The sequence below is a fragment of the Aspergillus aculeatinus genome (assembly GCF_003184765.1).
Source record: "Aspergillus aculeatinus CBS 121060 unplaced genomic scaffold BO66scaffold_11, whole genome shotgun sequence".
Classification (NCBI taxonomy): domain Eukaryota; kingdom Fungi; phylum Ascomycota; class Eurotiomycetes; order Eurotiales; family Aspergillaceae; genus Aspergillus; species Aspergillus aculeatinus.
In genome coordinates, this window is record NW_020291480.1 from 158,797 (window position 1) to 180,969 (window position 22,173).

General features: G+C 53.0%; 8 protein-coding genes across 8 annotated transcripts; 6 read left to right on the forward strand and 2 right to left on the reverse strand.

Moving 5' to 3' along the window:
* Nucleotides 1-148: 148 nt before the first annotated feature.
* Nucleotides 149-1,538, forward strand: BO66DRAFT_409476 (U4/U6 small nuclear ribonucleoprotein PRP4; the record flags this gene model as incomplete). The annotated part of the gene is made up of 4 exons (XM_025649184.1): nt 149-369; nt 425-747; nt 807-1,102; nt 1,155-1,538. The coding sequence occupies 4 exons, from the start codon at nt 149-151 to the stop codon at nt 1,536-1,538; spliced, it is 1,224 nt and encodes a 407-aa protein (XP_025506338.1).
* A 757-nt stretch (nt 1,539-2,295) lies between these two features.
* Nucleotides 2,296-4,469, forward strand: BO66DRAFT_317075 (acyl-CoA oxidase; the record flags this gene model as incomplete). Its single annotated transcript, XM_025643541.1, has 2 exons — nt 2,296-2,387; nt 2,459-4,469. The coding sequence occupies 2 exons, from the start codon at nt 2,296-2,298 to the stop codon at nt 4,467-4,469; spliced, it is 2,103 nt and encodes a 700-aa protein (XP_025506339.1).
* Nucleotides 4,470-5,343: 874 nt separating this feature from the next.
* On the forward strand, nt 5,344-7,001 carry BO66DRAFT_409478 (MFS transporter; the record flags this gene model as incomplete). The annotated part of the gene is made up of 7 exons (XM_025649185.1): nt 5,344-5,433; nt 5,518-5,607; nt 5,737-6,138; nt 6,188-6,220; nt 6,260-6,553; nt 6,606-6,944; nt 6,978-7,001. 7 exons carry the CDS (start codon nt 5,344-5,346, stop codon nt 6,999-7,001), a joined length of 1,272 nt encoding a protein of 423 aa, XP_025506340.1.
* A 1,097-nt stretch (nt 7,002-8,098) lies between these two features.
* BO66DRAFT_436187 (Ribonuclease/ribotoxin) lies at nt 8,099-8,645 on the forward strand (the record flags this gene model as incomplete). Its single annotated transcript, XM_025650906.1, has 2 exons — nt 8,099-8,450; nt 8,527-8,645. The coding sequence occupies 2 exons, from the start codon at nt 8,099-8,101 to the stop codon at nt 8,643-8,645; spliced, it is 471 nt and encodes a 156-aa protein (XP_025506341.1).
* Nucleotides 8,646-9,104: 459 nt separating this feature from the next.
* On the reverse strand, nt 9,105-10,434 carry BO66DRAFT_427019 (terpene synthase family protein; the record flags this gene model as incomplete). The annotated part of the gene is made up of 3 exons (XM_025650316.1): nt 9,105-9,549; nt 9,590-9,755; nt 9,981-10,434. The coding sequence occupies 3 exons, from the start codon at nt 10,432-10,434 to the stop codon at nt 9,105-9,107; spliced, it is 1,065 nt and encodes a 354-aa protein (XP_025506342.1).
* Nucleotides 10,435-14,011: 3,577 nt separating this feature from the next.
* BO66DRAFT_344586 (putative hydrolase) lies at nt 14,012-16,807 on the forward strand. Its single transcript, XM_025644519.1, has 7 exons — nt 14,012-14,774; nt 14,828-15,044; nt 15,101-15,285; nt 15,345-15,748; nt 15,801-16,145; nt 16,248-16,378; nt 16,517-16,807. The coding sequence occupies exons 1-7, from the start codon at nt 14,444-14,446 to the stop codon at nt 16,800-16,802; spliced, it is 1,899 nt and encodes a 632-aa protein (XP_025506343.1). The 5' UTR covers nt 14,012-14,443; the 3' UTR covers nt 16,803-16,807.
* A 527-nt stretch (nt 16,808-17,334) lies between these two features.
* On the reverse strand, nt 17,335-19,277 carry BO66DRAFT_317142 (sugar porter family MFS transporter; the record flags this gene model as incomplete). Its single annotated transcript, XM_025643546.1, has 5 exons — nt 17,335-17,789; nt 17,878-18,215; nt 18,236-18,625; nt 18,690-18,890; nt 18,976-19,277. The coding sequence occupies 5 exons, from the start codon at nt 19,275-19,277 to the stop codon at nt 17,335-17,337; spliced, it is 1,686 nt and encodes a 561-aa protein (XP_025506344.1).
* A 1,320-nt stretch (nt 19,278-20,597) lies between these two features.
* On the forward strand, nt 20,598-21,397 carry BO66DRAFT_389834 (uncharacterized protein). The gene has a single exon (XM_025646873.1). The coding sequence runs from the start codon at nt 20,883-20,885 to the stop codon at nt 21,300-21,302; it is 420 nt and encodes a 139-aa protein (XP_025506345.1). The 5' UTR covers nt 20,598-20,882; the 3' UTR covers nt 21,303-21,397.
* The last annotated feature ends 776 nt before the right edge of the window (nt 21,398-22,173 follow it).

A 22,173-nucleotide genomic window follows, 5' to 3' on the forward strand; every position in this document is an offset into this window, starting at 1 on the left:
GATATTGACCATGCGGAATCCGTGGGCTATATGTCCTTCATACTCGCGTCGTATGTTGATTCAATCGCTGTTCTCAACTTCCTCGCCAACCAGAATCATCCCTTTTCTCCACCATTCTCGACATACGCGACAATACGCCAGCATTGCTATGTCGTCAGCAGAATGGAAATCTTCCCCAAGAGCTTTCCGGACCTCCGGATTTGAGCTGTTAGACCCACGCGTAAAAATCGAGGAAGAAACATTGCCAACATACACCCCTGAAAAATATTACCCAGTCCGACAAGGGGAGATTTTCAATGAACGATACCAAACCCTAGCCAAAGTGGGGTACGGCGTCACTTCTACCGTTTGGCTCGCCCGTGATCTATGGTACGTCATGTAAAGTACCTCTTGCCTAGTATCGCTCTCAGTGCTGAGAATATAGCGAGTCCACATACGTCATCCTAAAGATCTATGTTTCCGGTCAAGGAAGGGAGCATGAATTGAACGTCTATACGCATATCGACTGCATTGAAACAGACCATCCCGGCAAAAAGTTCGTTCGCAAATTGTTCGATCATTTCTATGTTGACAAATGTGGACTTCGCCATCTTTGCCTGGTTCACCAACCTTTGGGCGTCAATACGTCCGATTTTCTGCGGCTTAGAAATGGACGACGAGTGACGCTGGAAAGTATGAAGTCTATCATCCGTCAACTTCTCGGTGCCTTGGACTTTCTACATTCTGTGGCCGGTCTCATTCATACTGGTATGAACTGTCCTCCCGGGAGCCCTACAGAGTACCGTATGAAGCTCACTTTGATCAAGATATCCAGCTGAACAATCTTCTTCTTCCCACACCGTCTCCTGCCGCGCTTTCTGCCTTTGAGGAGCAAGAATTGCACAGGCCCGCACCGAGGAAGATTCTTGGAGACCGAACGATCTACACAACCTCCCACCTCCCTGCGGGAGACGGTCTCCCTCTTCTTAGTGATCTAGGAGAGGCCCGCTTTGGTGACGAGGATCATTCCGAGAGTATCATGCCCGACTACTATCGCGCTCCTGAAGTCATCCTGAAATCGAATTGGGATTATAAAGTCGATATCTGGAGTGTGGCCATGGTGGTAAGCCATTCCACTAACACTTCCTTTGTCGAATACTGACACAACTTGGAAGGCATGGGATCTAGTCAGCCCGAACACCATCATTGAGGGTAAAGTCATCGATGGCATATTTGACGACGGGGCTCATATCGCAGAACTTGTTGCCTTGCTTGGGCCTCCACCGCCGGAGTTCCTCAAGAAAATGGACATGAGCTGGGTGTTCTGGGATGAATCCGGGAACTGGAAGAACTTGGTTCCACTTCCCGACCGAATGTTCGAGAAGTTGGTCGTCAACATTCAAGGCGAGGATGTTGAAGGGCTTTTGGGGTGGTTGCGGCGAGCCTTGCAATGGGACCCTGCAGATCGTCCAACGGCGCTGGAGCTATTGATGGACCCGTGGCTAATGAAAGGGCTCAAGCTGCGAAAGAGGCCCGAGGATAAACCTCATGATGATTGATGTCTTTATCTATCTCGTGTGCACACGAGCTGAGTACGTTGATAGATTTGTTAAAGCCCTTGTCTTCCAGATTATGAACCCACAATACACATGGAAAAGCAAAAACAGATGTAACTAGCACCAAGCGACCACCAGATAGAGTGCTCGATATGTTTTTGTTTCCATCTGGTTCGTTTCCCGTGAAGAAGGCTACCGGCCAAAGCTGTTTGGTCGCCTGTAACTCCACAGCCTTTCCTATTCAGTGTTGTCTCATGGGGGTAGACTGCATTGTTTTTGAAGAAGGTCGCTTTAATCCGACAGCCATCCAAACCGACCTCACCTGGCAGAAGTAAGGGATAAACTAGATCCGCCTATGAGCCCAGCGCCATGGGACTAAGATCTTGGCAGCAAATAGTCTCTATCGAGGCTAACTGGATCGGGCTAGCTCAGGCCGTCCGCGAACCATTGCCGTGCCTTGGCATTTTCTAGACTTCCAGGCTTCGTGCTCTGATTGCTGGAGAAGGATCATCTGTATTCCAGCTAGCCTGCTTTGGAAGAATTCACACTGAGGACAGCCTCGGCTCGATGCTGATGCTTGCTCGGGCGGTTCAATCGCTACAGTGCCCACCAGAAGCCACAATTTCTGCGCTCAACGCCTGATTTGCAGCGGAGGTGCAGCTGGTGTCTTCCTGTATCATGCCATATTCCGTCTGATTTATATGAATGGGCTGAAATAATGTTGAACGTGATGGAGTCATCATTCAAGTCTACGTACAAGATGCATCCCAGTAGGCAGACGGTACTGATGGCGCAGGCTCGTCAAGCGGCTACGTTTGACTCTATGCTCTTGACGCACATCATCTATGACGGGTAAGTTGGTATGCAGTCCCCAGACTATTTTCCACGAATGCGCTTTCTGAACCAATGCACTGTATGAATAGAGAGGAGAACGTTTCCTCCCGCCGTGCAGCCCTCGCTCGCGTCGAATCGACCCTGGGCATAACCGACAACATGAAGCTTCCCCACCTCCACACTGGCCTCGACCGGAGGGAGCAATACCTGGAGGGCCTGCGCCGCGGCCGGGCCATCGTCACCGACATGTTACAGCACGACCACACCCACTTCGTCAACCTGACCGAGCGCAGCCAACTCGCCAACGCCACACCATTCGGCCTGAACTTCCTCATGTTCCGCCGCACAATCAATCTCCAGGGCACCGCTGAACAGAAACGGTACTGGCTGCCGTTGATCGATCGCATGGAGATCAACGGTTGCTACGCGCAGACGGAGCTGGGACACGGCAGCCACGTCCGTGGCATGGAGACCACGGCGACCTTCGACTCAGCCACGGGAGAATTCATCCTCAATTCTCCGACGGTAACCGCGACGAAGTTCTGGCCCGGGGGCCTGGGAATCAGCTGCTCGCACGCAGTAGTTGCAGCCAGACTGGAGACCAGGGGAGTGGACCATGGCGTGCATTGGTTTGTCGTCCAGATTCGCAATCTTTCTGACTTCACCCCCCTAAAGGGAGTGACGCTGGGAGATGTAGGCCAGAAGATGGCGTATAACGGTACGTGCAATGGCTATGCCCACTTCAATGACCTGCGTGTCCCAAGAAGTAGTCTGCTGGCGGCGCATGCACGGGTGCTACCAGACGGGGCATATGTGCGAAACGAGGCAGGATCTCAGGAAACCTTTGCGAAACAGAGTTATGCGACAATGCTGGAGGTGCGGCGGGTGGTGATCCATTGGGCGGCGTTCGGGTTGGCGCAGCCTCTGACCGTCGCGACGCGGTATGCAGTGGTGCGCGAGCAGGGCGCTCCCACGTTCTCCTCATCTACCTGCCCCGAAGTCTCCATTCTCGCCTACAAGTCGCAGCATCAACGGTTATTGTCGCTCATCTCTCAGGCGTATGCTATCCTGTTTGCCTCGAAGGAGTTTGACGACCGGTTCGAAGAGTATCAGCAGGAGAAGAGAGAAGGGAAGCTCGGTCGCTTATCCTTTATCCATGCTGTGAGCGCCGGGCTGAAAGCCTGGGCCACACAGGCTGTTGCTGCGGGCGCGGAAGAGGCGCGCAAGATGTGTGGAGGACATGGATACCTCGTAATCTCAGGGCTACCGGATATGGTGGCAACGGCGTGTGCAGCGGCGACCTTCGAGGGGGAGAATTATGTCATGTGGCAGCAAACGTTGCGCTACATGTTCAAGCAGGTTGGCGCTATTCAAGCAGGAAGGACGGTGGACTCCGACATGATTGAGTCTCTCTCGGGATACCAGCAATGGCTGCAGGTTGAAAGAGAGAAATTCCCACCATCATACCTTTTACTTGACAGTAATCACATTTCAGAGCCAGCATCCCTGTTGAAGATCTTCCAACACCATTTCCACCGACTCCTATCCACAGCACACTCCTTTTACACACAGCAAGCCCGCACGTCGTCCCCAGCTGAAGCATGGAACACATCTCTCACACGGCTTCTGCCCGCTGCACACGCGTACATAGAGTACCTTGTGCTGGAGTCCATGCAGCGCCGTGTGGCTGCCATCGGGAGAACGCAGCCGAGCCTATTCCCCGTTCTCTCACGCCTCACGGAGCTATTCGCTCTGACAACCATCACCAACCCAGGCCCATCATTCACCTCTATCCCGTTCGCCGAAGACCGACTTTTGACTACCGACCACTTCCTGCAGATGCGTGCGCGCATCGACGAACTTCTGGGGGCACTGCTGCCTGATAACACCGCTCTGACCGATGCCTGGGACTTCACAGATGCGAGTCTTTGTAGCGCGCTCGGATGTCGTGATGGGAATGTGTATGAAAGGTTGATGAGCTGGACCAAACAATTACCGGTGAACCAGCAGGATCTGGCGAGGCAGGCATGGACGATTGACGGCGGGATCGGGGAGTTCCTTCGAGGAGATATGAAACCGGCAGCCAAAGCTAGACTGTAAGGACCATGTTAGATTATCCCATCACGTCTCCGATTTCGACCTGTTCCATGTAAAGCCACACGTGGCCTCCATTACGATGATCTCTTGTTTTTATATCCTGTGTCAAGGCACTCTGTAAAGAAGTGCCGCCGAGATAGCATCGGGACGATCCCTTCTCGAGGGTCTGCCTGGCTCTTGTGATGCATGCGATCGGCTGGCCTTGGGAAGGATTGGAGTGCCGACAAAGAAGTCGTGACAAAATCAAAACACATAGGTGGAAGATTTCAAAGATCGGAATCTTCCTTGTTGAAGAATAGAATTCCTACACACATTGTAATCTATTGCAGTGGGTCTATGGATCCGCTAGCCCTAAGGCAGGAACGTTTTTCCTAAAAGGGCGCAGACAAGCGCCGCAGGATGGAGCCTCTGAGCTCTCCGACAAATCATGACCTGTCCGAGGTTATCGCGACAGTCAAATATAATGTTGTGATCGGAGTGAGCTTATCCCTCCTCAGTACAAACTAAGAGTTGAGGTCGTTCGATGACAACTACTTAGCCTTGATGTGTGCCGGTTTGCACTGCCTTGAAGACTGGTCATCAATCAGCGTTACTGATAAAAGAGATTCACCATGCACCAAATGTCATTGCCCTTCAAAGAAGACACCTGGTCAGTAGGGAATTCATGGTCGCAGCGCACTGCTATCCGTGTGGCTTGTTTGACTCACCCCTGCATACTAGGTGGAGTCAGGGGGTTACAGTGATCTTGGGTACTCTTAAAGTCCTATTAGTATCTATCATGCCGTCTCATGGATTGTCTGGCCTGCTGGTTCTATTCACAGTTCAATATAGGTGTACCATATTCACTCTTAGCAATCTGTTGACCGACCGCACCACCATGACCGAGACTGATTCATACCAGCCTGTCCCCAACCTAAAGCCAGTAGCAACCGCTAGATCAGTTAGCAACACAAACCGGGATGAAGAGGTATCATCACATCAATGGCTTTCTCTAGCACGACCAACTTGGAAAGTCATAGAAACACCACGTCATACAGCAACCCGAGGGCAGGACTGGAACCGTCCCAAATCCAATATCTGGAAAGTCATGGCGTGTTGCTGGAGCTTTTTCGTGATGGGCGCAAATGATTCCGCTTCTGGTGTACGTCCAATCCAAGCTACATGGAATTCTGCTTCCATTGATCCGGTAACTGATACGTACAACATTAGCCACTGCTCCCAGAAGTAAGTATGTGCTCATTGTCCCGCTGCTAGTGCTTACTCCTTCCAGCTCCTTTCATACTACGGACTCTCCTATATCGCTGTCTCAGTCATTTTCCTCTCTCCACTGATAGGATACGTTGTGGCAGCAGTTCTGGACACAAAGATATATCACTGCATGGGACGAAGGGGCGTGGCGATCATATCCCCCGCATGCCATCTAATCGCCTACTTTGTCAACTGCTTTCATCCGCCGTGTCCGGTGCTCGTGATTACCCTTGCATTGGCAGGGATAGGAAACGGATTGACAGATTCCGCTTGGAATGCTTGGGCCAGCAGCATGAAGCACGCAAGCCAGGTCCTTGGCTGTCTTCACGCAGCCTTTGGTCTGGGTGCTGTCATGACACCTCTTGTCTTGACTTCGATGGTGTCACAAGGCGGTCTGCCATGGTATTATTTCTACTATGTTATGGTGAGCTTCTCATCCGAGAGTGACAGTGCACAACACTAACATTACCAAGATCGGCTGTGCTGCAGTCGAGCTTCTAACGTCAGTTGCAGCTTTCTGAAACATGCCTGCTGCTCCAACACAGTCCTCGGTAGATCCATCGAAGGCTGAACCCTTGATTAAGCAGAGTGGGTTACGAGAGACACTATCCCGGAACCCATCCGCTCGAGTCACCTGGATCTGCTCAGCCTTCCTCTTCCTCTACGTTGGCATCGAGCTCGGTCTCGCCGGCTGGGTCGTTACGTTCATGAGCGACGTCAAGCACGAAGCCCCGTTCGCGAGTGGTTCAACCGCCGCCTGGTTTTGGCTCGGACTCTCTCTCGGAAGAATAGCTCTGGCATTTGTCACGCCTAGGCTCGGCGAACGTCTTGCCGTCATCGTAAGTCCTCGCGACTCCACGTCAGGCTTCTGACATGCTAAAGATCCCATAGCTGTATATTCTCTGTGAGATCGCACTTGGTTTCGTCATCCACTTCAGTCCCAACGTTGTTGTCGCGGCCGTCGCGACCGCGATGCAGGGATTCTTCCTGGGGCCGCTCTTCCCAGCCATCGTCTATGCCACGGTGAGGCTTCTTCCCGAGCATATGCATGTGACTGCTGTCGGTGTGGCCACCGGATTCAGTAGCCTGGGCTCATCGATTCTTCCGTTCTTGGTGGGTGTGGTTGCCGAAGCTCATGGGGTGACACTACTTCAGCCCTTTGTTATCGTTCTGTCTGCTCTGATTCTGGCTTTGTGGGTGTGTCTCCCTCGCCTTCCGAAAATCGACCCGGTGCGTGGAGCACATGAGGGGATTTGTATGCAGCATACGTTTTATCACGGACCATGAGCGCCGTAATTGGGGAAGCCAAGACGTGCTATACACGTGAGTGATGTGGGCGCAGCCCTTGGACGCAGCTCTGTTCGGGCTATCAAGATACATTCATTACAATATACAAATACCTTCGTTTGGGGAGATCTTACATTCGGGCAAAGCTTGTACGCCACAATAATCCCCGCCGTTTCCAAGCCATCCCTTGAAAGGATGACTTGATTGAACATCACTACTCGGTGCATCATCCCGATGTTTCCGGACAGTCCTTAGGCTTCCTATACATTCTGTCTGCTTGACTGAAAAGAATAGCTCCAATAAGAGTGTTTGTTGTACTCTATTTTGCGTATCTGGAACTCGACTAAGTCATCCGAACATTCCGAGCAAGACTTAGACTTATGTTTTCGCCAACCTAATTTTAAGCTTTGCTAGGATAATAGGTAAGTCTGGATGAAGATAATCTTTTTTCCTGTCTCTGATGCTCTGGATTTGTAAGTAGATCTCAAGTCTCGTAAGAGGTGATTATCTTACAAGAATCCTTTCAGCAAATATTGTCGCGATGATATGTACTCTATGATTAGACCTCAGCTAGCATCTTCTCCAGATCGTAGAATCTAGCTGACATCCATCAATTCTATACCCGGTTGCAGCTTTATAAAGAAGAATTCTTTTTCAATTTAGAGAAAATACAATTTTTCGTGGATTGACACTGATTTTCGGACAAAGGGAAACAACGAAATCATCTGTGGTCTTCCTGTAGGGCCTTGCTAGGCCTTGCTAGGCCCGGTCTCAAGCAGCACAGGGCCGCTCTTTGTCCCAGTGCAACAAAGACAAGCAACAAAGACAAGCAATGCACATTGTTCACACTGAAGAATAACAAAGAAATAGAACTAAATATCTCTATAGCTCGCGGTAATTACAAATACGGACCCTACTTCTTGTTCCTCAATCTTGAGTCAACCTGTCAATCACCGACAACAGCGACGATCGTAAATTTCGATCCGTACGAGAAGCGCACACAGTATTTCGACTTGCACAATCTTCAACCGGGTCGAATACATCGACAATCACAATCGGACAATCACTAATCCTGTATCCTACTCCCCTCTACCACCATGCGTGTAAGCATCAAGTCCCTTTTTGTGGCCTTCCTCGCCCTCAGCAGCGTGGCATGCCACCCCATTGCGAAATCCCCAATGCAACAGAACGCAGAGATCATCGATATATCCGAACGCGACCTCGACGCCCGCGCCAGAATCAGACCGGTCAACTGCGGTGGCCAGCGGTTCGATGGATCTGATATCAACGGTGCGCGCAGACAAGCCTGGGCCGTACATGAAGCCAAGGCGAGAAACTCATACGGATACAACAAGTACCCGGAATGGTATGAGAACCACGAGAAGCTATTTGTCTCAACCAGTGACCTGTACGAGTATCCTCTTACCTCTGGTGGCGTCTACTCTGGTAGTAAGTCGAATTTCTTTGGTTTCCATACCGTAACCTCAAACCACTGGATCATTCAAGGCTAATTCTTGTCGGACAGAGGGCGACGCGGGTGTGGGTCATTACCGAGTGGTTGTGAACGAGCACAATAAGTACATGGGCGCCATGTATCATCCCACGGGACTGGATAATAGGTTCAAGTTGTGTGATGTCGAGTAGAACGGTGCCAGCGCCTTATCTCTGCATGTGCAACTATGTAGAAGTTTGTGCGGAGTTGCCTTGTACCCTTCAATTGTAGACAAACAGCCATAAGCTGCACAATATGATTTCGACGATGTGTCACCAGTGTTTATGTTCATCTGCAAGGGTAGTTTTCTGCATGTTCAATCAACCCTTACAGCTACGTCTAGCATTACTCTAAGCACGAACGGAGACTTTGTCAATGGAAGGGTGTTCTGTGTACGTATACAGCCCAGCATATGTAGCTCGGAATGCTGCGGGCCAGGCTGTTATCCCCGTTCCCGCCCGAGTCTGTGCCCATTCAGTTCCTGATGTACCGGAGATAACTGTTCCATCCCCACGTCCAGCGGGCTTAAGCATCGGAGAGAGAATTTTCCACAGTGAATGATGGTCTATTGGTATTGTCTTAATCTTCTATGAAAAAACCCCCCTCGATTCTCAACCTTTCGTCCCACTGGCGTGGCCAGCCCCAATAGGGCTGTATCTCCGCGTGGTGATGGAGAAAACCACATTGCCCGCCGCTGCTTCGATCACACCCCGTGCGTACCGGATCTGCGCCTCACTCAGCGCACCCGAACGACACAAACTCTCCATCTCCGCATGGATCCGACCTTCTGTCTGCGTGAGCAGGCTGCTGACAAGTGTTTTGGCGGAACCTGCGTCAATGGCGAGGACCTGCTCCAGATATCGGACCGCGTTCGCGCACGTCTCGGAGTCGCGTCGCTCCTTGTCGTAGGAGAACAGATCGTTGGTCATGATGATGTGATCCATGACCCATTCGATCAACGGGACTAGCGGTGTCTCCTCAGCGGGTGAGAGGTGGATTCCGTTACCGAACTTCACGGCGGCCAGGATGTAGCTGGCGGAGGGGATGGGATCAGTTCTTGATTTCTGATGACGGCGTGAGGATATCAGGTACTTACTCTCGTCCGATGTCAACCGCCCGGTAGTCGAGATAATCTCTGAGGGAAGTGAACCGATCTCGCATTGTCGACCGCATGAACGCCATCCACGTTAGGTATCCCCGAATAAGCCCTTCCCCTTGACCGCCGATGCGCAGCATCTGTTGAGCTAGGCGGATAAACATATCTGAGGAGTGTGCCGTGTATTTATGTGGGTGAGCAAGAATATCGGCCCAGCTCGCCGTCACTTTCTCGATGATCGTTGCACTCTGGTCACGCATGTTAGCCTCCTTCACTTGCATAAAGTGCTTGCATAATTACCTCGTGTGGCGAATCCGACGACTCAAGGATGTCTGCCAGTGAGGATGTCAGCAACTCGAATCGGTGCCGAAAGATGTACCACGAGCCATACCATCATGGATCCAGAGTATCAGGTTAAGCTGCGAGATAATCTCGATCTCCTCGGAAGAACAGTTGGGGTTCATATACACGGCCGCGCTCGACGCGTTCACGATTCGCTCCACCTCTTTGTTCGAGAGCTCCATCTCCTCTTCATTCGTGTCAATCTTGGCCGAGCCACCCTTGGTGCTGTTTGCACGGTTGATCCGCTTGATCTGTTGGAGGAGTGCCTTGCCGGCATTTTCTGCCTCGCGCCAGAATCGGCACTGTCGCGCTGCGGGGAAGGAGTTTCTCCAAGGAAGATGTAATGCGACCGGGTCGATCGTGACTGAGTTCGGTCTTGGGTCATTCTCGTTTGGAATGCCTGTTGCCAGGAAATTGTATTCGGAATGAATTGGGCCCGTACAACCGATCGTACCCAGCGGGTCATTCCGGTAGGAAATTGGTCGCAGTGGTTGAGATGTCATTGTGCTTTATATGACAAGTTGTAAGTGTGTGGAGTTATTGCTAATGTCTTGATCTCCTGGTAAGCTCCTGGCAGGGAGAGAGGGAGCTCTCATGGCTTAAATACCGGGCGAACATGTTACACAGAGAACGCGACTACGAGGTGGCGGCGTCGCCGATGTACGGTGGCTTTTGGTTCTGCAGTCTATGTTTGCGATATGTTCAGGGCTGAAAGCTGAAGTAGTGACGATGGACAACCCAGGCTAGCTGTTAATGCCGTTATGTGAGAGATAGGAGCTGAAGGCCGGGCGCAGTCCATCGGCTTTGATGTCCTGCTTCAAGACACAGCATCGCAAGCCACACCGGATCCGGGTTAGTTGGTCTGACTAGGTGAATCGAAGAGATCAGGGAGTGCAGATGTCCTTTGGTCCTTTTGCTCGATCGCTTACTCGCTCTACCCCGCAAGATGTGTCTTTCGATCCTATCCAAGAATACACAAACAACAGGCGGAGACGCGATGTCATACTTTGCGGTCCCAACAGTGACCGTGAAGACTGTTCTCTCCCTGGTCTGGAGGAGTCTGGATCAAGCAACCCACAATTTGCCACCGAAGCTTGTCAAAGCGTTATCAACACGGCGCAGGCCTCACTGGACGGGCAGACTCAAGCGATAAGATGGAAATTCGAAGCGATCACGACGTGCCGCAGGCCAGTGGCGGACTAGGGCTCGGGGCCGGACAACCCCGTAGAGGCTAATGTAGTTTCTGTGCTGACCGCATGAGAGACCTGCAGGTTGATCACGGACGAAATAATAGCCGACCAATCCATTGGTACAATTCCTAGGATCTGTAGCAAACACCTGTTCTCTTGTTACTTTTTCCCAGGGCTGGCTGAATGCCGAATGACTCGTGGTAGGAAGATTTGGCTTGCTGCGCCGGTGTTTAACATTGTCCATGTTCACGCCATGACCTTGTCGCCTCAGCTCTTTTGTTATCCACTATGGTGCTGACCGAGATACGCCTGTTCGGGCTATTCGTGTTATGACCCATGGGTCCCAGCATTTGTGATCTATCATCGCGTGCTTATTTCGCCCGGATTGGCGATTTTCGCCACCGTCGGCAAGGGTATCCCAGATGGAAAGCGTGCCGTGTCGCCCGGCGGCGTAGCCAAGCAGCTGAAAATATCTTCTATGACCTCGCAGACTACACTGACCTAAGGGATCTGGTACTAATACGGTCGAATCGAGATGGAGATTGAGGGATCACATTGGTCATTCTGGTTTTCTGTCGCGGCCGGGCAACCTCGGCCTCCTTCGGCACCTTGCGAATATGAAGATGAATAGTGCGCCTGTCTCTATCCTTTCGATGCCGGTCTTTCTTGATCTCTCCTGTTCATATGCTACTAGGTACGGTCGCATAATCCGCCCCACACTTCTATTTCTCTCTTTTCTGTCTGTTGGTTGACTAGACACCCGCACCTTACGCAAGGCAGATGATGGACCTGGCGGGCCTGCATTAATGCAGTGCTTTCATTCATTAGCCATACCATCGATGACATTCGTGATCCTTCTAAAGCATATAACAAGGACTGGGCCAGTTGCTGAAGGCTCAGAAGAGCCAGTTTGGCTGTTGAGTGTTGCGATCTGCGACATAGGCCATATCGAATGTTTCCTCCTATCCACTATCCATACATCAATCTCGATTTCAACCCATATCAAGCCCGAGATCGTCATTAGCAGGGAAATCCTATGTTATCTGCCTCGGTGCTGCGCAGAGCCACCAATCCCATTCCGACTCGCTATCCGAAAGTCTTGCTCACTCCCCCGACGATCTACAGGATGATGTCCACCGAACAGGCATCCCACCACATTCTCAATTCCTCGAACTGGGACACCATAGGATGCGAAACGGACAATGAGTCGGCAAAAAGCTCATGTATATGATTATCAAAAGCATGCGACCGAAGTAGAGGTGATACGCGGGGTGCAATTGTCCAGCCAACCAGGCCTTGCCGGTTACCATGAAGAAAGTGGGCTGCCGGGATGTGGCCAACTGTTGACACACTACCACTGAAATATGTGGCTTGCAAAGTGATCAACGAAAGTGACAGCCAGGGGCCCACTTCAACGAAAAATGGAATGGTGGACAACGTTCCAAAAGTCGAGACACTCAGGAACCCAGCATTTGAGATGCCACGGTTTCACAATTCGGAACACCGAGCCGAACCCCATACCCGCGATGATCGGGCCTTTTTGGAGTTGTGACACCCCGCCTCGGCGACCGACCGACAACAGACATCAATAATGAGGCCGGAGAGGTCAATGCATACCTTCTCGATTGACTACTCGGTACATTCATTGCCACTGAATGCAGGACGTGGTGGCGTTCCCTACGGCGGACAATACTCAATCCCGGGGAAATGTGGGGTGCGACGCCACGCCTGAAATTGAGACCGCACCTAGTTTTCCAGCGACCGTTGGGCGGGATTAAGATATTGCACTACTTGGCAAGAAGTATCCAACATTCAAATATGGGTATATCGCAGTTATAAGTGCAAGTGGACATTGTATGAGTACTTGCATGGTGTCAGGGACTCTTCCGAGCCCTCCGGTCTCCATCCCGTGATCACCACCGACCCTACCTGCCCTCCGCATCGAACCCATCGGAACCCAACAAATGGAATGACAGCCAACAGACAGCGGGTCATCAATCGATCGGCGCTCAACTTCGAGGCTATCATGGCTCGGTGATCCAAAGGAACAATGACCTGTCGGTCACGTCACCCACAATAGTTTGGGTCGAAACCGGAGAACCAAATACGTGATGTAGGAATGAACAAGATCAACACAATCACATCAATCTCGCCCACCTGACACGGTGTATCACTTACATGCACCTTGGCAGGGCTGAATAATAGGGCCACAGCAAGGCTGGTGCGTGGCCGAGCAATCCCTCTGAGCCCGAACCTAATGAAATCATCGCACGGGATCTTGGCTGATGCAATGATGCAGTATACCTCTGAGTCCCACTTTTCGTAGTCTCGGTGAGGCCTTCATCCTGAAGCCCATCCTAGGCAGCATTCATGCGCGACATGCGGGGTAGAAGTTGATAGGGAGAATTGCTAGCCACGTTACTTTGCAACTCAGCATCTGGACAGAAAGAAAAGGCAAGGGGGACAGACTGGAATCTGCGGGGAAGAATAAACCATGGACAAAGCACATGCCCCTGGAACACAATAGGACGAACCCGCAGGGGTGCAGGGAGGGAATTGCCCAACACCAGGGAACGCAGAAAGGGGTCAGAAGGCAAATTCACTGCACCCAAACTTGAGATATGAATGGATGAGATCAGTGATTGGCAATCCGTTCATGCAGCCCAGTCCCAAGACTCCATCGGAGCCAAAACCTGCTTCGTGATCCGTGGCCCTCATTGGGTGACTTGGCTGAGTCAGCGCTCAGGGCCCGATGCAGTGATTTTGACTGTCAGAGTCTCTTACCAACTCACCCATCGGTGGAGAAGATACTTGGAGACTTGGAGAAAGAAACACAGCTTCAGAATCCTCAAATTTGGCAGGTGGCGAGCGATTCAGTCTACACGTACTCGGACGCAGATGGGACATGGCTGTCAACCATTCGGGCCGGTTCATCACCCATGGCTTCTCCCCGAGTCCATCCACTTCGCACCACAACGCTGGGTTGCCAAGCGATCAAGTGATGGCCGGTGGAGCACTCCAAGACCCTACTCCTGTGCTTCTGGCGTCTGCTCAATATCAGGGCTTCTGTGTCCCCATCATCCCCTCTTATCGTGGGGCTGCAATGACAATCATGCTGACCTGAGTGGGTCAAAAGCCCGATGACATGGTGTAGGATCAGCTGGCTCAGGCTCTCTTTGGCACTTGCTGCTTTGCCTCCAGCATGAATCCTAGGTAGCAATCGCAAGGGAATAAATACCCCAGGCGGTGTTTCATGTCTGGGGGGATATTTTGCTGCTGCACTTCAGCTGCATACTTTTTGTACTAGACATTAACGGCCGTCATGCATTGGGTTTCCACTTGGCTTCTACCCCTTCTAGCCTCCGAGTCTCTGGCACGGAGTATCGGCAGTATCCAGCATTTTTCGACGCGACAGACGACGAAATATGCGGTAAAGCAGCCGCCGTTGACGACGAACTGGACCGACCAAGTGGGCACCGACCCCTGGCCTGAGTATCCTCGACCGCAACGACAGCGGTCGGATTGGAAGAATCTGAACGGGATCTGGCAGTATCAGGCTGCCACGAGTCTCGATGCGGTGCAAAGTCCGCCATTCGGGCAGGCGCTTGCTCAGGAGGTGTTGATTCCTTCTTGTCTCGAGAGCGGGCTGTCGGGTGGGTTGCACCAGCTCCTCCTTTGAGCGCAGAAACTGATTCAATTGTTGTAGGCATCCAAGCAGAGTCGGCATTCTATTCTTGGTTTCGCACCAACTTCACCGTCCCCAGTTCATGGAGTGGACAGAACGTGTTGTTGAACTTCGGGGCCGTGGACTATGAAGCGACTGTGTTCGTGAACGGACAGCAAGCGGGCGTCCACAGGGGAGGATACTTCGAATTCACAGTGGACATTACTCCGTTTGTCAATGCGACGACGAACAATGAGCTGTACGTAGATCACAGCTCCAGCCCTCGATCTATCCCAGCTAACAGAAGCCCTACAGCCTGGTCTATGTCCACGACCCGACCGACAGCGACGACTATGTGATTCCCATCGGCAAACAGCACCTGATCCCCAGCCACATCTTCTACACCCCCTGCAGTGGAATCTGGCAGAGCGTGTGGATCGAGTCCGCGCCCGCCAACTACATCACGCAGCTGGACTTGAGCGGCGACATGCACGGACAGGGTAAGCAGCTGTCTGCCTTACACACTCCTTCAATCACTGTTTACTAACCACCAAACCAGTCAACGTCACCGTTCACAGCGCCACCGGCAACAGCACCTCCGTGCGCATCGCCATCCACGAGGGCGACTCCGAGATCGGGTCGAGCAACGGCACCTCCGACCAGCCGTTCCAATTCAACGTCACCAACCCCAAGCTCTGGTCGCCCGACGCGCCCAACCTCTACAACGTAACCGTGACCCTAGGCGAGGACACGGTGGCAAGCTACCTGGGATTCCGGACCATCTCGCGGGGCGTGATTGACGGCATCGAGCGACCGCTAGTGAACGGCAACTTCACGTTTTTATTCGGCACGCTGGACCAGGGCTACTGGCCCGACGGGCTGTACACGCCGCCGAACCGCGAAGCCATGGAGTATGATCTGCGCGTGCTGAAGGATCTGGGCTTCAACATGGTGCGCAAACACGTAAGCTGACCCTTCCCCCCTCAGCCCCTCGAAAAGACACTCACGATACCAGATCAAACTCGAGCCGGCCCTGTACTACCGCGCCTGCGACGAGCTGGGCCTCCTCGTCATCCAGGACATGCCGTCACTCCGCCCGCTCGAGAACGACGCCAGCGGCGCGACCATCCTCCCGAACGAGTCCCAGCAGCAGGAGTTCGCCCGCCAGCTCGAGCTGATGATCCACCAGCTGAAAAGCTACCCCAGCGTCTTCGCCTGGGTGATCTACAACGAAGGCTGGGGGCAGATCACCTCGTACTACCCGGAGGTGTCGCTGACAGAGCGCGTCAAGCAACTCGATCCGACGCGGCTGGTGGATTCCACCTCGGGATGGCACGATCACGGCGCGGGGGACTTCCACGTACGTTTGCCCTAACCCCTCCTACCTTGCCCACCTCCCATCTCCTATCTCCCACAATTTACAACCATAGCACGTTACAGAGCTAACACGAAGTGAACCAAGGATAACCACCATTACGCGAACCCCCAATGCGGCACGCCCTTCTACTCCATCGACTCGACCCCCTACGACCCGACCCGGATCGCGATCCAGGGCGAATTCGGCGGACTGGGCCATAACGTCTCGATCGAGCAGTACGCTTCCCTTTTCCCCATATCCCCGGGCAAATACCCTTCCCTGCCCCTCCCAGCCCCCCAAACCCCCCTTAACCCCCCCCCCCTCCTTGCCAACTACACACCCAACCCACAATCATATATCTAACAAAGTAACAGCCTCTGGAACAACCCCACGGCAATCCAGGCAATCAACCAAACCTACGAGATGGACCTGGACCTGACCGCCTGGAACTACCGGAGCCACCGGCTGCTGACCGAGCTGCAGGACCAGGTGCGCCGGTACGCGTGCAGCGCGGGCGTGTGGACGCAGACGACGGACGTCGAGGGCGAGGTGAATGGGTTGATGACCTACGATCGCCGGGTGAAGCGCGTCGACGAGGGGCAGTGGCGCGACGATATTCGGGGGCTGTATGAGGCTGCTTCTTCTAGGAGGAAATCTTAATCTGGGGATTGGGGTAGTGGATGGGAGGAAAGGGGGAGGGGTGGACTCGCGGGACGAGCACACCTGCTTCGCATGCGGTGCGTTTTGTTTCTATGGTGGGTGGAGGAAGGCGTTGCTTTTGCGTGGCATATTGCATATTGCATAGCATGTAGCATGGCATATAGCATGGCATATCGCATACTATTTACTTTCAATCGAGCATGGTGTCAGGCTTACTGAACGGATCGCAATCTTCACCAAACACTGCCCAAAGTACAAGGCAAAAGAAGTCTACCTCCAGGAAAAAGATACATCTCCTGTGTGGATATGCAGTAGGTAATATGAACTGTCGGATAAGTAACGAGCACGCATGGCCGGTTTCATTCAGAAATTACGGTATTATCGGCAAGGTCGTCAGCCATGCTACAATAAGAGCTGAAATACAAATGCCCTGGACTAGTCACGAGATTATGGACAGCCCGTCCTCCCCTTCAAATATTGGCAACCCCACTGTCAACCCCACCGTCAACGTCAACTCAACCCTAGGCCTGGTTCAAACCTCCGCGCGCTCTTGTGCCCGCTTCTCATCAGCTGCGACCGTCTCGGTGTGAGAGTGGCCCGGCTCCATCTTCGACTCCAGATCCACATGGCCGCGCTCCATCTCCCGGACTGCACTGGTCTTGACCCTGGTCTTCCAGGCTGGAGTCCCAAGATACTTGATGCCATTGGGGTCTTCGAACATCGCCTCCGTCTCTTCCAGGGTCTTTCCGGCGGTCTCGGGGAAAATGAAGTAGAAGTGGATGAACATGGCAGTGTTGAAGACGCCAAAGATGATGTACGTCTTCCAGCGGATATTGGCAAAGGCCGTCGGTGTGAACAGCCCCAGTGCGGTGTTGAACGCCCAGTTGCCCGAGGTCGAGAGAGCGACACCTTTTCCACGAAGCCGAAGCGGGAAGAGCTCGGGCGGGTAAGTCCACGAAACGGGGCCCAGGGTGGGGGCGTATGAAGCTAACGGAGACGGGAGTTAGATCAGATCATGTGGGGATGAGCATGGGGTAGGCAGTGGAGCATGGCAGGAACCAAGTATCATACGTACCGACGAACAAGTAGGTGCAGGCAATCAATCCTCTGGCCGCCGCCCCATGCAGACGCATCGATTCCGCCGCAACACCGTCAATTCCACCCGGAACCACCTCCCCATGAACCGCCATAATCCCCGCATTCGTATACATCCAGATCGCCATCAAAGCCGACCCCACCAGCAAGGGAAGTCTGCGACCCCAGCGATCCATCCAGATCAGAGCTGGGAGAGTCATCAGCACGTTGATGATGTACTGGATGGACGAGGCCAGCAGGGTGGAATTGCCCGTGTAGCCGGCCATGGAGAAGAGGTAGGTGATGTAATACACTATGGACACGATCAGCCAAGGCAGACTGCCGCCACGGGGTCATACATACTCATCACGTTCATGCCCGTTAGCTGCGACCAAATCTGCGTGAACAAGCCGATCAGGGTCCGATTGAGCATTTGCGGCTTGAACAGATCTAGGTAGGTGACGTTCTTGTACTGTCGCTCGAGCTCACACATGTCGCGAATGTCTTGCATTTCAAGAGCGACGAAGGGATGATGCAAGTCACCTTTGGCATGAACCAACGCCAGGACGCGATGGCATTCCTCCCACCGATCCTTGCGTGCCAGCCAGCGAGGTGACTCGGGCAGCAGCATCATTCCTCCGAGCAAGAACACGGCCGGGAGCATCTGCAAACCCCATGGAACACGCCACGAGGCGGTGCTGTAGTTGTAGGACTTCTGTCCGCCGATGTAGGAGCATCCGTACGAGATACTGAAACTTCTGTGAGCGAAGAGTCGAGGTAGAGGGTTGTTGAGAGGGAATCGCCCGGACTTACTAAAACATTATCAAGATCCCCCATGTGATGGCCCACTGTTGCATGCCGACGAACCGACCACGCTTCGAGGGTGGAGACAGTTCGCTGATGTAGACCGGGACCTGGGCCGATTCGATACCGACCGACAAGCCGTTGATGATGCGACCCACCACCAGCATGCCGATGTTCTGCGATGCACAGATGATAATCGATCCGATCAACCTGCAGATAGTTGGCGTGTGATTAGCATGAAAGCAATTAACAGATACTCCCGGAAAGTAGAGACTAGGTAGTACTAGGTACTCACCAGATAACACAGCCAACCATTATAGAAGTCTTTCGGCCAATACGATCCGACAGCGGTCCGGAGATCAAGGCGCCCAGCCAAGAGCCGGCGGCCATGGCAGCAGTGATCCCACCCTGATTCAACGAGGTCGGACCCGAACAGTCCTCATCATCAGTAAAGGGAGGTCCCTGCGGACCCTGGTTGAAGTAGCATTTGTAGGAGTTCTCATTGAGTTGGGCGGACAAGGAAGAGATATCGAAGCCAAAGAGGGCGCCACCAACGACGGAGACACCCGCAATCACGTAGATGTTGCCAACCAACATGATGGGTGGGTGGGTGGGTGAGTGAAGTGATGGGTGTTGGGTGTTGGAGTGAAGATGGGAACACGGGGGGAGGGAAGAAAGAAGCCCAAGGGACCGGGAGGGAAGCCATGGGCTCAGCTTCCTTAAAATAGTGTCCGACTGTCAGGTGGCTGTCATTCACTCCTCACTTCTTCCTTCCCCATCATTCACACTTCTGCTGCCAACCTTGAAACCCCGCAGCCCGTAGAGTTTCAGGCCATCGTGCCACGCCCCAGGAACTTTCTACTGCACTACGGTACCATCGCCTGTCCGTAGGCTGATTGGATCCCCAGTCCTCTGTGACGACGAGAGTTTGAGAGCGATGCCGAAGAGGGATCGGAATCCTGGTCCGGGGGAAGCAGCTAGCCTTGAACAGGACCAGATCAGGCTCGTACTGTACAGGCCAGTGACTGGGATGATGGCAGTATCGGGGAGGATCCTGTTGTGAAACCCTAAGCAGCTGGTGGTACCCCCGGTATAGGGATCGAACCGTACAACAAGCTGAAACGGACGACCATCGTCTGAGAATTTTTCCGAAGATACCGGTGATTGTAGAAGAAGATCTTCCCCGGATTTCTGGCGTGTGTCGTGACTTTCGTCTCCAGGAAAACTCACATGGCAAAGAGAAGTGACTGCACTATGATGGGTCCACTCTTGCTTGCTCCATAATAGCGGGCGGGCGGGGAAAGCGCCCAATGCTTAATCGCTTATGCAAGCTTTGGGTCGGCGGATGGCTGAAGGTCTGAGCCCGATTGGGGCAAGACGGGCCCAGCCGACCAACTCTTGGTCTTCCCCGCATCAGTCACTACAACACTCACACTGGTGAATGGAATCATACAACTGGGTGGGTGTCTGGTGTCTGCATGTTAGTCAATGGGCGTGATCAGCAAGGAATCAGTCTCGCTAGTTCATTATCCCGTCCAGTCGGCTCCCCATCATGTCCACTGATTGCAATAATGTCCAACCCCCATCTTCAAAGGGCAGTTACGTTGCACATCACTGCAACAACCCGGTAAACCTGCTGGGGGAGATCCTGGGCATACGTAGTCTCACCCTCTTGCTGCTGCTGCTGCTGCTGCTGCTGCACCACCGCACCTCTCCTTCGCAACGTGTCTTGCCGATAGCCGGCCAGCTTCACAAACACGCGCCAGATCACATGGCTCGGTCGAGGGATGGAGGAGCAGGGACGTCTTCTGACTTAACTCTGCACCAGTAGCCTTGCGTTACTTGGACCTGGGGAGTAGTGCATATAATATAGCAAGAGCTTTGCTCTTCTTACAGAGGATGCTGGATGCTGATGACTCCGACCGGCATCAGCTCCGGGCGAGTGCTGTCGGTGGCTGGTCGGGCTGCTGACAGCACCAACCTTCGGTCGCAGAGCTTGTCTCGACCACCAACATATTTCCGCACATATGTATCTTACTGGACGGGGTGTGATGACTCCTAACGAATCTGCAATGATTTGTTCTTGTCTGCCTGTAAGCATTCCAGACGACAGCTCCAAGCGAGCAGACCGGACAGTCCGAATGTCAACTGGACCGGGGCCTTTTTGATTGATGAGAAACCCTCCGTCGAGTGATGGATCACATGTCGCTCTGGCGGTTGCTCTTGGCAAGCCATAGTATTCAGTTGTTCCAGCTCCCCGCCTATGGGGGACTGCTAGCACGGACACTCGGCCTAGGAGTGCTAAGCAGAATCCGGAGAGAGATCTACCACTTCTCCGGGCTGCACCTTTCTGTCTCCTGTATCAGAGTTGTCAACAGTGATGGTGCTCCCGCAAAGAAGCAAAACAGCAGTCTGAAACGACCCGAAGGTCTTTTCACTGGCCTGGCTCGCGCCACCTACGCGGTGCCCAAACCACGCCACAAGCTGCACTTTGGGATGAAGTCAGACGATGAGGCCAGACGCATCCATCGTCAAGCCACTCGACCCATCTACCCAATGGTCTTGGCAATTGTCGCCAAGATCATTGCTCGAGATGCGGGCGGTGAGACTGATCAGAGTTGATTACGGAGTACTAGGTCGCTATTGAGCATTGAGCGCTGTGGAAGCTGGTGAAGCTGGTGAAGCTGTGGTAAATTAATAACAACACTCGACTATCCCTTCTAATTTCATCAATAATTTCAAGTATCCGCCATTGTTGTTTGGCATTTCCTGGAGTACAGTGCAGAGCGGGGCTCAAAAATATATACTCTCCGCGGGAGTGGTGGCGGAGCTGAGACAAGACAAACGGTAGTTGAAAACCAGCCTAGAAGGACAACATCCGATTTAGTGACTCCAGTAGTACTCGGTTGATGGCTTCATTGCTCATTAAATGGACGCATTGATTGTAGTATGCAGTATGAAGTTGTCCCTCCACCCCGCCTGGCAGCTCACCCTAGGTACCTAGGTACTAAGTTACTAGGTAGGTAGGTACTATACTTTCTGCAGTGCCTTAAGGGACTCGGACTGACTCCGAACTAGTCCCAATGGGGAGGCCGAATGACGCGCGCCGCAGAGATCAATTGGGTTTAGTGCCTGACCCTTTCCGCTCTTTTCTGGAGTGCCAGACCCTCTGGTTGGCTGCAGGCTGGGTGTTCCAGCAAGTTCCAAGTTGCCGCGCGGTCTAACCCCTTTGAGACGGATAACCTGAGGCCGCCCTTCATTCCTGGGCCAGGCAAATCAGGAATCGCCCGCCAAGTTTCTGACCTCGATCGTCATCCTCTCTTACTCCATCCATCTCTCCATCTCTCACTCTCTGTCTCTCATTTTCGCTCGCTCGCTCACTCACTCACTCACTCACTTACTCACTTACCGTCACTCTCTCCAGCACATTCTAGTTATCTCTCTCTCTTCCCTAATCCCTCACTGATCCTTTCCTCCACCTCCCCTCCCCCCC